General features: G+C 38.7%; 2 protein-coding genes across 2 annotated transcripts in view; one reads left to right on the top strand and one right to left on the bottom strand.

The window, feature by feature from the left end:
• TRPC5 (transient receptor potential cation channel subfamily C member 5) overlaps positions 1-15,357 on the bottom strand; it is a 152,979-nt gene that overhangs the window by 100,877 nt on the left and 36,745 nt on the right. The gene's annotated exons all lie outside the window — the stretch shown is intronic.
• On the top strand, positions 3,851-4,453 carry TRPC5OS (TRPC5 opposite strand). The gene is made up of 2 exons (XM_059679734.1): positions 3,851-4,213; positions 4,250-4,453. The coding sequence occupies exons 1-2, from the start codon at positions 4,085-4,087 to the stop codon at positions 4,451-4,453; spliced, it is 333 nt and encodes a 110-aa protein (XP_059535717.1). The 5' UTR covers positions 3,851-4,084.

The following is a 15,357-nucleotide window of genomic DNA, read 5'->3' as shown; positions in this document are numbered from 1 at the left end:
TGAGCCTTAAGTGATTCATAAATTTTTTTGCCAGTGGAGTGTCATACGTTGATGTTGATGGCTGCTGACTGATCAGGATGGTGATTGCTAAAGGTTGGGGTGGCTGTGGCAACTTCTTAAAATAAGACAACAGTGATGTTTGCCTCATTGAGTTATTCTTCCTTTCCTGATTTCTCAAATATCACTAAACACAGATCACCATAATAAATATAATAATAATAATGAAAAAGTTTGAAATATGACACAGAGATACAAAGTGAGCAAATTCTGTGCTCAATCCAGGGTTCCCACAGACTTTCAATTTGAAAAAAAAACCCCACACTATCTGTGAAGCACAATAAAGTGAAACACAGTAAAACAAGTGATACCTGTTTTATTTTTTTCCCCTTTGTGAAATCATTTGGCCATCTACAAAATTGGGCTGTTTGTTTTTACTTTTGAGTTGTACAAGCTCTTTATATATTCTGGGCACAACTTCTTTGTCAGATATCTGTTTTGTGAATATTTTCTCTCAATTTGGGGATTACCTGCTCATTTTACTGTGTGTTTTGATGAATTGGTTTATTTTTATACCTCCTGCTATCCTCATGCATGGTTCAAACTTGATACTATTTGCTGAATAAAAGAGCTGAAAGTTGTTCCTCCCTCATTTCCTTCCTTCCTTTAGTTAGCAACACTTACTGATTACCTACTATGTTACAGCCCCTCTTCTGTACTTTTGAGGATACAACAAAAAGCAAAACAACACAAGTTTCCTAATCTCATGGCACTTGCATTTTAGTCTATAGGTATATGGTGGTAGGATAGGAGATAGAAAAACAAATAAACAAGTAAATAGAGGTAATTATAGGTACCATAATATAAAAATGCACGGTATTACTAATGATAAAGGGATGATTAGGGGCCTTTTTCAGGTTGGAGGGTCAAAAATCTGGAGAGATGATATTTAAATTGAGACCAGAATAAGAAGAAGCCATTTTTTTCCTGAGTGAAAGGGATCTCAGGCAGAGGGAACTGCTTATAAAAAGGTCCTTAGAGTGATTTGGGGAGTAAGCACAAACTATACAAAATGCTCCTTTAGGCAAACTAAGGTGTCAAGGATTGGTTGCTTTGGAAATTATCATAACTGGAATAAGCTGATGCTATACTATTACTCTTTCTTAGTACTGCAGTTCTTAGTAGTTTCTCAACATCTTCACTAACCTCCACCCCACCCCCTGCTCCTAGGGTCTAAGATATTTTGAAGATAGGAATTGTGGATTAGCTAACACAATGGTCATCTGGGTTAAGGCTAGGTCAGGAAATTTTTTCCATCAAAGGTAACCAAGTGATAGATGAAGTAAATCAAGGGTTGCATAAGTAATAAGTAACTAAATTTGTCTTTATAAGATAATAAAATATGAAATGTTCTACCTCTACTTTTTATCTTTAAATTGTGCAATGTGAGAGTCTATAAATAAAATATCAATTTGATAAGTGGGATATAATTTATTTCTAAATTTTTCCCAGTTTAGAGAGAGATGAAAGAAAAGATGATGGGAAGGGATAGTGGAAGATGGAGACAGAAAGTGAAATAGAATGAAAAACATAGGTGAAGAAATGGAGGTATATCAACCAAGAAGAGTGAAAGAGTTCTAGAGGGAGGTAGAGTAGCTGAGAAAAAAAAAAAAACTGGATGAAAGGGAAAGCAGAATTTAGTCTTTGTGTGTGTTCCTATCACCCTTGCATGACCTTGGGCTATGGGCACCATAGTAGGTTATTGTTTCCTTTGAAAATGTGATGGTGCCCTCTAGTAAAGTTTAGCACATACTTTTCTTCTGTGTTTTCCTTCTGATGAGCTGATTCAGTTCTACACTAATGCCAAATTCCTTGTATGATTTATTTCCCTTTGAATTAATAAAACAAACTGCTATGCCTCTACTACCCGTTCTCCCATGCTTCAGATGCAAAGTTGCCTATAACCAAAATAATGCCTTCTGGTCCTCATGGATTGGACCAGTATTATAGGGCAAATCCCATTTCTACTGTCAGGATTTTGGACCAAAAAATAGTGTGGTTCTGACAGGACTTATGCTTATGCTAAGTACAGATAGTTTATAACCTAGTGGGTCAAACTAGGCCCTGTGGAGACAAGCAAGTTCCATGTGAAAATCATAGACCATCTGGCTGATGACTTACTGTACTCCAGTAAAGGTCTAAGGAGTACAATTAGCTGGGCATCATTCTGGTCAGAACTGATGGAAATAGGGCAATAACAGATTTGGAATTATCCTAAAGGAGTGCGATGGATGACTGCTTCCTGATACTCTCCATTAGAAGAAGCTTGACTGAGATTGGAGAGGAAAAAAGCATCCTAATATTCAGGACTGGTAGCTAGAAATTTAATATGTATACATGTCCAAGAAAACAATTAGTCAAAGTATATAGCTACACCGATCAGCCATGAACTGAAGATATATGCTATAATTTAAAAATTATAGACTGAACTATAGCAGGGGCAGCAATCCTGTAAAGGGAGATATGAAAATAAACCAATGAAGGGAATTTAGCAGTTTATGTAGGATATGCAGTAGATCATCAGACTGGAAAGACAGAACATTTTACTTAAAAGGAAGTAATTGGATAGATAGCCCAAAACTAATGTAGACTCTGCAATATTGGGGACTCTAAGTCCCAAGTCAGTTCTCTTTTCAGTTCATTCTAAAGTTGCAGGATTGGCATATGAAACCTCTGGGCATATGGAATGAATGTCCTAGGTAAGCAGAAGAGAAAGTATAAAGTAAAAGCAACTATGAATCAAACAAGCAAACAAGTAAGCAATATGAGGTATGTCAAATGAGTAAAAACTTGAATCTTTGACAATATATTTTTTTATTAAAATATATTTGACATGCAATGTTATATTAGTTTCAGATGTACAACATACTGATTTGTCATTTATATTCCTTACAATGTGGACACCACAATAATTCTACTAACCATCTGTCACCATACACTTATTATGATAATATTGACTATTTTCCCTATATATTACCACATAAAGTATACCTCTATGACTTATTTGTTCTTATATATAACTCATTTTTAAGGGAAGTGGTGGTGGTAAGCCAGACAAACATGTCAGGTAGATTATATTGGGCCAATTCCTAGATGTTTAAACAAAGAATATTGCTTTACAGAAGCATAAGCCCTTAGAAAGACTTGCAAAGCACACCAGACATGCAGATGAGAATAGTATGACTATGGCTTTTAGACAAAGTTAGAGGAACTATATGCTTGATATGGAATATTGGCAGCAATAAGAAATAACCAAGGAACTAATTTTATAACAGAAATTGTCCAAAATTTGTAAAAAGAGAAAATGTTGGACTTTAATTTACCATAAATTTCCTAGGCTGCAGAGGCAATTGGAAACTTTGATGAATGGATTCTTAAAAACATAGAAAGAATTTATCAGCACCAGATATAAATGGCGACGAGACACAGATGCTAATAAAGACAGAATTAACTGAAAGACTCTGAGGGGATGTATCTTCCTCAATAGAGTTTTTCAAGAAAGATAGACAAACTACTTATGCTCACTTTGTTCTCAAATCCTCTAAGAAGAGATAAAGACCATGAAATGTTTAAAGGAGAATATAAGTAGTAGATTCTTATAATAAGATCCTCAAAAGAAGAGGATCAATAGCTAGGGCTACCCTTTCAACTTTATCCTATAGTCAGAACCTGTAGGATTGATAAAGGCTCAAAGATATTAATCTTTATATTTCTATTTTCTATTATTAGATCTGCTTTGCTGTTTTCTTTTGGCTGTGACAATCTTCCAGATTGCCATTATAGTAGCAATTCACCACCGGTACCAACAAGAATACCATACGTGATTTTGTGGGAGGTTCACCAACTTTATCAAAAATTGTTATAGGACCACTGGACTCATTCTGTACTTGATCATCATAATTATATCAACAGCCTGATTTCTGGACCAACCCACCACAAAACCATCGTCAGCCCCACAGGATTCATTGTCGCCAAGAGTCCATTTGCTGCAGCTTTTACGATTATTTTATCTTCTGAGAAGAACAGCATGGAGTCTCTGTCAATCCCTGAACTAATTAGTGGACTTATTGATTGTGTTGCTCAGTTAATAAGAATAGCTGAAGAGATTTTGCAATTATTTTCACAGGAACAAGTTCCTTGTGTAGAGCAAAATGAGGTAGCAGAACAAAATGAGGTAGCAGAACAAAATGAGGTAGCAGAACAGATAGAAGTAGATTCATCTCCTTCTGAGGAAGGTTCACTACCAGACCTCGCTGACTTCTCAGACTTGGAGTCAATACTTACAGTAAGAGAAGAAGAAGACCTAATGTTTGATGTAGATCAAGCTATGTTTGACATGGAAAACGTATATGATGATGTCCTCGCTGGTATAAATGATGATTTAAGAAGTGGATGAAAACTCACCAGCATTTTTCAAACAGTTTCTTTTTTGTTTCTAATATTTTCTGATTTTTCTGAATATTAGTAATAAGAATTTTCTCCTAGTTCTGTATATTTTCCTTACTAATACCATATAGAACTAGTAATATTTGATTTAGTTACAGCAGGTGCTGGTCTCTTTTCTTCATTGTACTTATTTTAAAAATTCTGACTTTAGTGATATGGATCTTTCTTTACCTGTACTTGTTCTTCTGCTAAGATTCCTGATAAGAGGCTCAAAAACAAGGAGAATAAACTCCTCACTGAACAATGCAGTGAAGACCTGATGAACTCTATAACATTTTGAGACCCGATTTCTTTGTTCTATAATGAATGGAAACCGAAAGGGGCATAATCCCCAGGATGGCCTTATAGTGAATATATCTACATTAACAGGACAATATTGGGACACTTTTATTTAAGAAGATGTAACGTCTTACTTAAAAAGGCCTCCATACTAGGCCTTTAAGAAAGTGTGTCAACCATTGGATTCTATAGCAGACTAGGGGAAAAAATTCTGGAAAAGCAACATCTACCAGATACTAAAACTGCAGAAAGGTTTTCAGATAACTTCTGCAGGGGAGAAAGTTTTCAAAAAGCTGAGGCCAAGAGGTTGCAATGCAGGACTATTTCCTCAAATGCTGGCCCACATTGAACTACTCTGAAACATTGTTCTCCAAATGGAAATGGCAAATTTTAGCAAATAACGAGAGAAGTACTAGTACTAGAAGGGCTAGATAAAGCTCTATAAGGACTAGTCACCAATGGAAAGTCAGATACTTACGGCATAGACTTAGAGATCATGGTCCACAAGTAGTAGTGGATAAAATGTATCTTCTTAAGTATAGTAAAATTTGTAAAATATGTTTTTGTTGATTTTTAGAAAGAAAGGAAGGGAGAGAAATAGAGAGAAACCTCAATGAGACAGAAACATCATCGATTGGCTGCCTCCTGTCACTGGGGATTTAGCCTGAAACCTGGACATGTGCTCTGACCAGGAATTGAACTAGTGGCCTCTTGGTTCATGGGTTGGCGCTCAACCACTGAGCCACATCTTCTGGGAGAGTATAGTGAAATTTACAAAGAATAACTGATAGGCTTATTATAGTGAACCTGCTGCAGCCTTGACATAAAACTTTTAACGAACACTATTTTTCTCATTAGTTCATTTTGTTCATTAGATCTCATATATGAATAAAATCATATGGTACTTGTCTTTCTCTGACTAGCTTATTTCACTTAGCACAATGCTCTCCAGCTCCATCCATGTTGTCGCAAAGGGTAATATTTCCTGCTTTTTTATGACCAAGTAGTATCCCATAGGGAGCAGGCTGAGAGCTGTCAGGGGTGGGTGCCTGGGTGGTTGTAGATGGAAGGATTGAGCAAAAAAAAACCCCACAAACAAACAACAACAAGTCATGGACATAGACAACAGTGTGGTGATTGCATGGGGGTTGGTGGGGTTGGTGGAGGAGGGTATAAGGGGGATAAATGGTGATGGATAGAGACTTGACTTGGGGTGGTGAACACAATACAGTGTACATATGATGTGTTGTAGAATTGTGCACCTGAAACCTGTATAATTTTGTTAATCAGTGTTACTCCCAAAATTCAATAAAAAAGAAATGCAAACTATCTTTAAAAAAAGAAATTTTAACTATTGAGAGATGGAAACAGTATGAATTTAAACAAAGTATTAACTGGTATTTAGCCACAATAATCCTACACATACCAGAAGGGGAAAATGTAATAGTTAGAGGGCCCCCATATCAAAACAAAGAGGAGCCAAATAAATGTGTGGGAAATTCACTGATCATACTAATTCCATGCCATACAGTATCCTTACTCCCATTTGGAAGAATAACTACCATTCAGATAAGTCCATGGACACTTGTTGTATTCCTTTTAAGAGAACGACCTTTGCATCTCATAACATGGGCAACAACTTTGTAAAGATATAAAAATATACCATTAGGCAAAGTAGTATAACCAAATTACGAAGAAGTGACATATAGAAGTCAATCCACACTGGTAGAAACCAGACTATACCAATTCATATAGAGTCCTAAGGCATATTATAGTCAAAAGGATTAAAAGGCATTTAATTCAGATAATATCACAGTTAACCAACATGACAGATGCTGCATCTAATATAGAAGTCTGCATACACAAATAATTGGTTACCTTTAAAGGTAAATGGGGGAAATTATAGACTATACAACCAGGTTTTATTTGGATGAACAGTAGCAGGAGAAACATAACTATTTCAGGGCAAGTTTAGTTAACAAATTTAGGAAAGAGACTGCTTTATCAAGAAAAAACACCACAGACCCTTTTGAAAGCTCAGAATTTATGGAGCTGCTCAAACATATTAGTATGAAAAGTTTTACAATAATAGACTGGAGTTGATGAGGATACAGGAGAATTAGAGGGAGTGTACAATGACACAAAGAGAAGAAATAAAAACGATATAATTAAGCAATTACTATAGATAATTACAGGCCATATCACACAGCAACTTGAGGAAATTTGATGCTGTAATAACTGGACAAACTGAGCCTTAATTTTTTCAGTGTAGGGGACTCTAGATATACAATATTTCCAAAATTTTCAAATAAGAGATGTGCAAATGGGCAATGCTAAATTAACCTAACTGGAGCAGTAGAAAAGCAAGAATGTATAACCTACCATTCCAATAAAAATGATTTTATAAGGAAGATTAGTGATAATAGTTAATCAAGGAAATCTATACATGTAGCCACCAAGAAGAATAATACAGGCACTGGATAGAAGTTAATAGATAGAATCTATACTTTTAAAAATAATGTTTTTAATTTTTATTGAAGTATAGTTGGCATACAATAGTATATTAATTTCAGATACACAACACAGTGCATCAACTTTTATATACTTTATGATGTAATCACCACACTAAGTCTAGTAACCATCTGTCTCCATGCTGAGTTATTACAATATTGTTGACTACGAGAGGCCTGGGGCATGAAATTTGTGCATGGGCTAATCGCCCCCAACCGCCCTCCCCTGCTGGCCTGATCACACCCAACTGCCTTCCCCTGCAGGTCTGGTCACCCTCAACTGCCCTTTCCTGCTGGCCCAATTGCTCCCAACTGCTCTCCCCTGCAGGCCTGGTTTCCCCCAACTGCTCTTCCCTGCCAGCCTTGTTGCCCCCAACTGCCCTCCCCTGATGGCATGATTGCCCCCAACTGCCTTTCCCTGCCAGCCCGATGGCGCCCATCTGCCCTCTCCTGCTGGCCCGATCACACCCAACTGCCCTCCCCTATAGGACTGGTCACCCTCAACTGCCCTCCCCTGCTGGCCTGGTTGCCTCCAACTGCCCTCACTGGCCGGCCTTGTCACCCCCATCTGATCTGACCCCCCCCCCTGCTGGCCTGGTCACCCCCAACTACCCTCGCCTGCAGGACTGGTCACCCTCAACTGCTATCCCCTGCCAGCCCTATCGCCCCCAACTCCCCTCCCCTGTGGCCCTGGTCCCCCAAAACTGCCCTTCCCTGCAGGCTTGGTCAACCCCCAACTTCTCTCCCCTGCCAGCCTGATTGTCCCCAACTGCCATCCCCTACCAGCCTGATTGCCCCCAACTTCTCTTCCCTGCTGGCCATCTTGTGGCCACCATCTTGTCGTGGCTATCTTGTGGTGGCCTTCTTGTGGTGGCCATCTTGTGATGACATGGGGGCAGCCATCTTTTGATGGCGTGAGGTCGTCGTGTGAGGGACACCTAGGTTATTATTGGTATAAATATTCCCTGTGCTGTACATTACTACATCTCCAAGGATTATTAATATTTTAACCGGAAATTTTTACCTCATAATCCCCTTTATCTTTTTCTTTTCTTTCATGTCCCCCTCCCCTCTGGCAACCATCAGTTTGTTCTCTATTTTTATGAGTCTTTATTTTGTTTGTTAATTTTTTAGAGTCCAAGCAAGTATCAGTGAAATCATATGGTATCTGTCTTTCTCTGACTGACTTATTTCACTTAGCTTTAATTAAAAGTTTAGAAACAGCCAGGGAATATGTAAACTCTGCACTAGAAATTTGGACTTTGGGAAATTGGGCTATAATTTTGTGTCAAATAAAAAAAAAGCATAAATACTTGAGCAAGATCATGAAACATACCCAAGGAGAGTCCATAATTTGCTACAAATTCTATTTGATGAGTAATTGAACTGTAAATGGACAGATCTGGTGTTCCTCAAATATAGATACTGAAGGGTAGCTATTTCTCCTACTAGAATTCTGGAATATGAACTTTATACAATTCTACAGTAGTTTAGTGTGAGCTTATTAAAACTGCTAGTATTAATCAGAGAACACAAGCAACCATGCTAACTCAGGCAAGTCACTAAATAAACCAAGAGGAACCTGTGAGACTCTTCCAGACCTTGAAACAAGATAAAGATTGAACCAGCCTATAAAACAACAAATGGTTAACATGGTCTTTAGGTATCAAAGCAGAAACATGCTACAACTCTGGAATACGTGGCTAGCCCCTTGGTAAGTGGGTCACCTCAGGAATAGATAAAATATATTTCAATGTTTGCTTTGATTATGTGATTGTATGTGTTTAAGAACCAGGTTAAAATGTAACCCTGCTTCAAGCAATGACTTTTGTATTAAGTATGATTATTCTTTAGAACAGAATTAGAAATAGAATCAATAGTGATAAGACATAAGTGTAGGATATAAGAAAATACTTAGGAACAAGAGCTAGTAGGGAATGTATTTTTAGGAGAGAAAAGAAAAATAATAAGTTGCCAACAGTTATGCAGCTGTTTATGGTGGAAAGCCATGGCATAGAGTTAGTTCCTAAGCAGGTTTATGAACTTAGCTTTGTTTTTGTTATATGCAAATTAACCAACCCTAAGTTGTTGATACTGATAGAAATAGCCGTCTGACAATTGACACAAGTCATGTACTTAAAACCCAATTAGAAGGAGATATATTAACTAACTTGCCAGTCTACTGACTGGATGCCTCTGACTGGAATCTGGCATCTCTCCTCCAAGAGAATGAAGAGAGTGCTGGTTCTTTATCCAAACTAGCCCTTTTTTTGGATTTAAATTTTTTTATTGTAGTTACATTAATTAATAAAATTATATAGGTTTCAGGTGTACAGTGCTATAATACATCATCTATATATTGTATTGTGTGTTCACCACCCAAAGTCAAATCTCCTTCCATTTCTGGCTTGAGACCAACACTAAAGCCAATTCTTTTTTAAAATAATTTTTATTGCTTGAAGTATTACAAAGAGTATTACATATGTCTCCTTTCCCCCCCCCCTTGACATTCCCCCGGCCCCTACCCGCTAGTGTCTTGTGTCCATTGGTTATTCTTATATGCATGCATATAAGTCCTTCGGTTGATCTCTTAACCCCCCCCAAACCCTCCCCAAGCTTCCCACTGTAGTTTGTCTGTTCAATGCTGCTCTGCCTCTGCATCTACCCCTGTTCATCAGTCTATACTGGTCCCCATTATCTGTCCCAAAGTCACTGGAGCCGTCCCAGCCTCACCGTGGCCGTCCTGACCTCACCGGGGCCGTTTCAACCTCACTGGGGTCATCCCGCCCTCACCGGGCCGTTTCAACCTCATCGGGGCCATCCCGACCTCACTGGGGCCGTTTCAACCTCACTGGGGCCATCCCGGCCTCACTGGGGCCGTCCCAACCTCACCGGAGCCATTTCAACCTCACCGGGGCCGTCCTGACCTCACCAGAGCTGACCTCACCAGAGCTGTTTCAACCTCACCAGGGCTGTCCCAACCTCACTGGGGCCGTTAAAGCCAATTCTTGTACTGCGAGGAGGGATAGAGAGGGAGTCAGGTTCATCATTCTGAGACCAAGTTAAAGGTGTGAAAACCAAGGGACTTATACTGGTAGATGGCAATGAATTAGGAAGTACAAGTCTTCATCCTGTGTGCTTTAACTAAAGTATGTGGGAAATTGTGATTACACAGTTACATGCTTGTGTGTGATGATTACTGCCAGTCATTAGCTATTGAAGCACACCATTTTGTAGTTATGTATTTTAACAGATTTTAACTAACAAACTCATTCACAAATCAAAGAACTTGTAGTTATTTTAATTACTTGGTGGTGAGTTTAGGGACTATCAAACAGGCATATAAGAACCCCACTCAACAAAAGGTAGAGTATACTCAGAGAATATTGTACCAGGAGTCTGAAGTTCCACTTCTGGCTTTGTCAAATAATCTTGAACAAATCTCTGAAATATAGTCTTTTCTTGTTTGTAAAATGGGAGTTAAAATAAATTTTCTGTCTACTTTTAATTGTAATAAGGAACAAAATAATGATAGAGTTTTCAATAGCCTTGGTATGATAGATCTGATAATGGGACAAATATATGAAATATTTTTTTAGAAATATCTGAAAATGACTATATGACAATACTTGTTAAGTTTATGTGACACGCAAGAATTATCCAATAGTTGTATGAGAGATTAGCACTTCTTAAGTGTCTTTGAAGATATAACCTCATGCTCAAACTAGAATTAGGCATGGAATCAGGTGTGAAAACAAGACACATGTTCTCTTTTAGTTCAGTTATCCCATTCCCATCTACAATTTGTTTCTCCTTTGAATAATTCTGGCACTGGAAGATAAATCTTGTCTAGGTTTTTTTCAGGGCCTGAAGCTCATCTGGAAAAACTTGCCTTTAAAAAGATGTCTCCAACTTGTTTAGGGGCTCCCAACATGAAACCTTCAAACCAAATGTGTTCTACCAGACCCTGGAGTGTGACTCACTTAAGATGTTAATTATTTTTCTTCTTGATGAGTAAGCACAAATAAACTGTATGCCTCCAAGGAATTTGAGTAATTTTATCAAACAGAAAAGCTGAGTTTATTTGCTCTCTATATTATAGAAGGATAAGATTAGTTTTCATTCATTTATTTGTGTTTGATATAAAGATTAGTTTGCCTGGATCTATAACATCATACATAAGGAGAATTTGTTCTATGAAAATTAGTGCTCAAGTATTTTGCATAATATAAAATAATTTATCAATATCACACTTTTCATGCTTGCAGCCTTAAGTACTGTTTGTATGTTTCATTTTTTAAAAAATTTCCTCAGCCAATTGATTTTTTTTTTAGAGAGAGTTGAAGGGAGGGTGGGAGGTGGAGAGAGAGAGAGAGAGAGAGAGAGAGAGAGAGAGAGAGAAACATTAATGTGAGAAGGACACATGGATTGATTACCTCCCCCGCTCACCCCAATCAGGGCCAGGGATTAAACCTGCAATCTAGGTATGTGCCCTCTACATGCCCTGACCAGGGATAGAACCCGCAACCTAGGTATGTGCCTTGACCAGGAAATGAACCTACAATCCTTGGTGTATGGGACAACCGACACTCTAACCAACTGAACCACCAAGACAGGGCTGTATGTTTCACTTTTTATTTTATTTTTTATTATTTTTATTTTTAATTAACTCTTTATTGTTCAGATTATTACAGTTGTTTCTCTCCCCCCCCCATAGCTCCCCTCCACCCGGTTCCCACCCCACCCTCTGCCCATACCCCCCCCCACTATCCTCATCCATAGGCGTACGATTTTTGTCCAGTCTCTTTTTGCACTCCCACACACCTTTCCCCCTGAGAATTGTCAGTCCACTCCCTATCTATGCCCCTGATTCTATTATATTCACCAGTTTATTCTGTTCATCAGATTTTTTATTCACTTGATTTCTAGGTTCACTTGTTGATAGATATGTACTGGTTGTTCATAATTTTTATCGAATACCTTTCAGCATTTCATCTAATACTGGTTTGGTGGTGATGAACTCCTTTAGCTCTTTATTTTCAGTGAAGCTCTTTATCTGACCTTTAATTCTGAATGATAGCTTTGCTAGGTAAAGTAATCTTGGTTGTAGGTTCTTGCTATTCATCACTTTGAATATTTCTTGCCACTCCCTTCTGGCCTGCATAGTTTCTTTTGAGAAATCAGCTGACAATTGTATGGGTACTACCTTGTAGGTAACTAACTGTTTGTCTCTTGCTGCTTTTAAGATTCTTTCTTTGTCTTTTGTTCTTGGCATTTTAATTATGATGTGTCTTGGTGTGGTCCTGTTTGGATTCCTTTTGTTTGTGGTTCTCTGCACTTCCTGGACTTGTAAGTCTATTTCTTTCACCAGGTAGGGGAAGTTTTCTGTCATTATTTCTTCAAATAGGTTTTCAATATCTTGCTCTCTCTCTTCTTCTGGCACCACTATAATTCGGATGTTGGTTCGCTTGAAGTTGTCCCAGAGGCTCCTTACACTATCTTCGTATTTTTAGATTCTTTTTTCTTTTTGCTTTTCTGGTTGGGTGTTTTTTACTTCTTCGTATTTCAAATCTTTGACTTGATTCTTGTTATCCTCTAGTCTGCTGTTGGATCTCTTTATAATATTCTTTATTTCAGTCAGTGTATGCTTAATTTCTATTTGGTCCTTTTTCATATCCTAGAGGGTCTCACTAGATTTATGGAGGATCTCACTAAATTTATCGGCGGTTTCTAGAAAATTCTTGAAAAACCTTAGAAGTGTGGTTTTGAACTCTATATCCAGTCGTTTGCTTTCCTCCATTTCTGTCATTTGTGACCTGTTTCTTTGTCTCTGCATTTTGACTGCTTCCCTGTGTTGATAGGGTGGCTTTCTGTGCTAGGTGTCCTATAGGGCCCAGTTGCTCAGCCTCCAGAATTACCTGAGGTGGACACTCTTGGTGAACCCCTATGAGGGCTTTGTGCACAGTCTTGTTGTAGTTAAGCCTTGATTGTAGTTGGTATCAGTGGGAGGAATTGACCTCCAGGACAATTGGCTGTGAGAATCAGCTGTGTCTATGGTGGAATAACTTCTGTGCTGGAGACACCCTTCTGGAGCAAGACTTGCTTTAGTGGGGTGTTGGTGCTCACTGAGTCTGCCCCCTGAGTGTGTCCCTTATGGATCTGAGGAGTTGTAATTTGGATGGTCCCACTCTGACCACTGGGTACACTGGCTCTTGGATCTCTAAGGAGGTGCTAATTTAAGCCTCTGCCTGAGACTACCCAGCAGGAGGTATGGAGAGATCTACAGATTCCTCTTCTTTGTTTGGGGTTTGGAGGTGCCCAGATGAGGCCCAGCTGTGAAGCAGTGCAAGCTGCTGTGAGGCTGTGGGCCTTGTTTTGGAAGTTCTGGGTCTCTCTGACCCAGCCGCAGTTTGTTAGGTAATTTTAGATCGCAAAGGGCTAGGGCATTCATATGCAAAAGCCTCTGCACACAGCTTGGGTGGGGTGGGGTCTCAGGGAATCAACAGGGTGGAGCAAGCAGCTATGGCTGATCCTCAGTCCAGCCCTAAGAGGCCTTGGGTCTCAGTGTCCAGCAGTAATCGGTAATCGTTGCAAGCACCTCTGAGAGAAAGCTGCCCTTTTGTTCAGCCTGATGCCAGACAGTCCCGTTTCTCCCCGTATGAGTCTGGGTCCCCAGAGACTCGCCCAGAACTGGAGTTCAGAGCAGTCAGGAGCATGTGTCTCCCTCCCGATTGAAAAAGACAACTGCGTTCTCAGTTGCCAGCCCTTTCTGTGCATGCCTCAGTACCTCTTCACTTTACTTCCGCACCTTCTCTGAGTCTCAGTGTGCTTTTCTCTTTACTTCTAGTTGTAGAATTTCTACTCAGCCAGCCTTCCTGTGGTTCTGGATGATGTCCGTTTTGTCTTTAGTTGTATTTTTGAAGAGGTTGTGTGAGGCAGCAATTTCAGGTATTTACCTATGCCGCCATCTTGTTTTCTCTGTATGTTTCACTTTTTAAAAGACTAGATTGTGGATATTTATTTAACAGACTTAGTCTGCTTCCTCAGATTTTGGACTTCTGAGAATGAAGTGCTGATGAACACCTGAATTATTAGAACACCAGTAGCTCACAGGATTGTGTTTCTCATCCAAATACACTAAACTTGAAATTACAAAAACACCCCTAAAATAAGAACATTGTTGATAAGTTCAAGGTGAGAGTATTTAGTCTTAAACTAGACATGTGGACTGAATAAAGAGCAATTAGAGATTGCAATTGGTTCTTGGACAACATGTTCGAACTGTCAAGGTCCAGTTCTATATGGATTTTTTTTAAAAATTCTAAATACGTCTCTGAATCTAGAGACATAGAAGCATGGAAAAGACTGTCGAATCTCAGAGGGAAGGTGGGGGTGGGTTGGAAGAGAGCAACCAAAAAATTTGTACGTATATATACATAATCTATGGACATAGACAATAGGGTGGTGGAGGCCTGGGTCAGGGTGGGGGGCTATAAGGGGTCAATAGGAGGAAAAAGTGGATATATGTAATACTTTCAACAATAAAGATTATGAAAAAAACTAACTACGTATAATACTGTAAACGTATTTTCTTTTCTTTATGATTTTCTTAATAGCAGTTTCTTTTCTCTAGCGTATTTTATTATAAGAATACAGTATATAATACATACACAAAATATGTGTTAATTGACATTTATGCTATTGGTTAGGCTTCTGGTCAACAGTAGGCTATTAGTAATGAAGTTTTGGGGGAGTCAAAAGTTATAGGTGAATTTTCAACTGTGTGTGTGTGTGTGTGTGTGTGTGGCGGGTATTAATGCCCCTAACCTCCACCTTGTTCACGGGTTAATTGTGCAGCCAATTGAGACTCAGTGGAACCACAGAGATTTAAAAAACTATTTCAGAGATTGGGAAGGATTATAGAATTCTTTAGTGGAAGTGAAGTCACAATTTAGAAGAGATTCATAGATTTTGATGAGTATAAATCATGTTTTGCTGTCTGGAAGAAGTGTCTTTGAAGTACAAACCTTAAGGTATATCTGATTTTTCAAGTTTGCCCAAGTTT

Source organism: Myotis daubentonii, chromosome X, assembly GCF_963259705.1.
Source record: "Myotis daubentonii chromosome X, mMyoDau2.1, whole genome shotgun sequence".
In the NCBI taxonomy this organism is placed as follows: domain Eukaryota; kingdom Metazoa; phylum Chordata; class Mammalia; order Chiroptera; family Vespertilionidae; genus Myotis; species Myotis daubentonii.
This window is presented reverse-complemented; position numbering and strand designations above follow the sequence as displayed.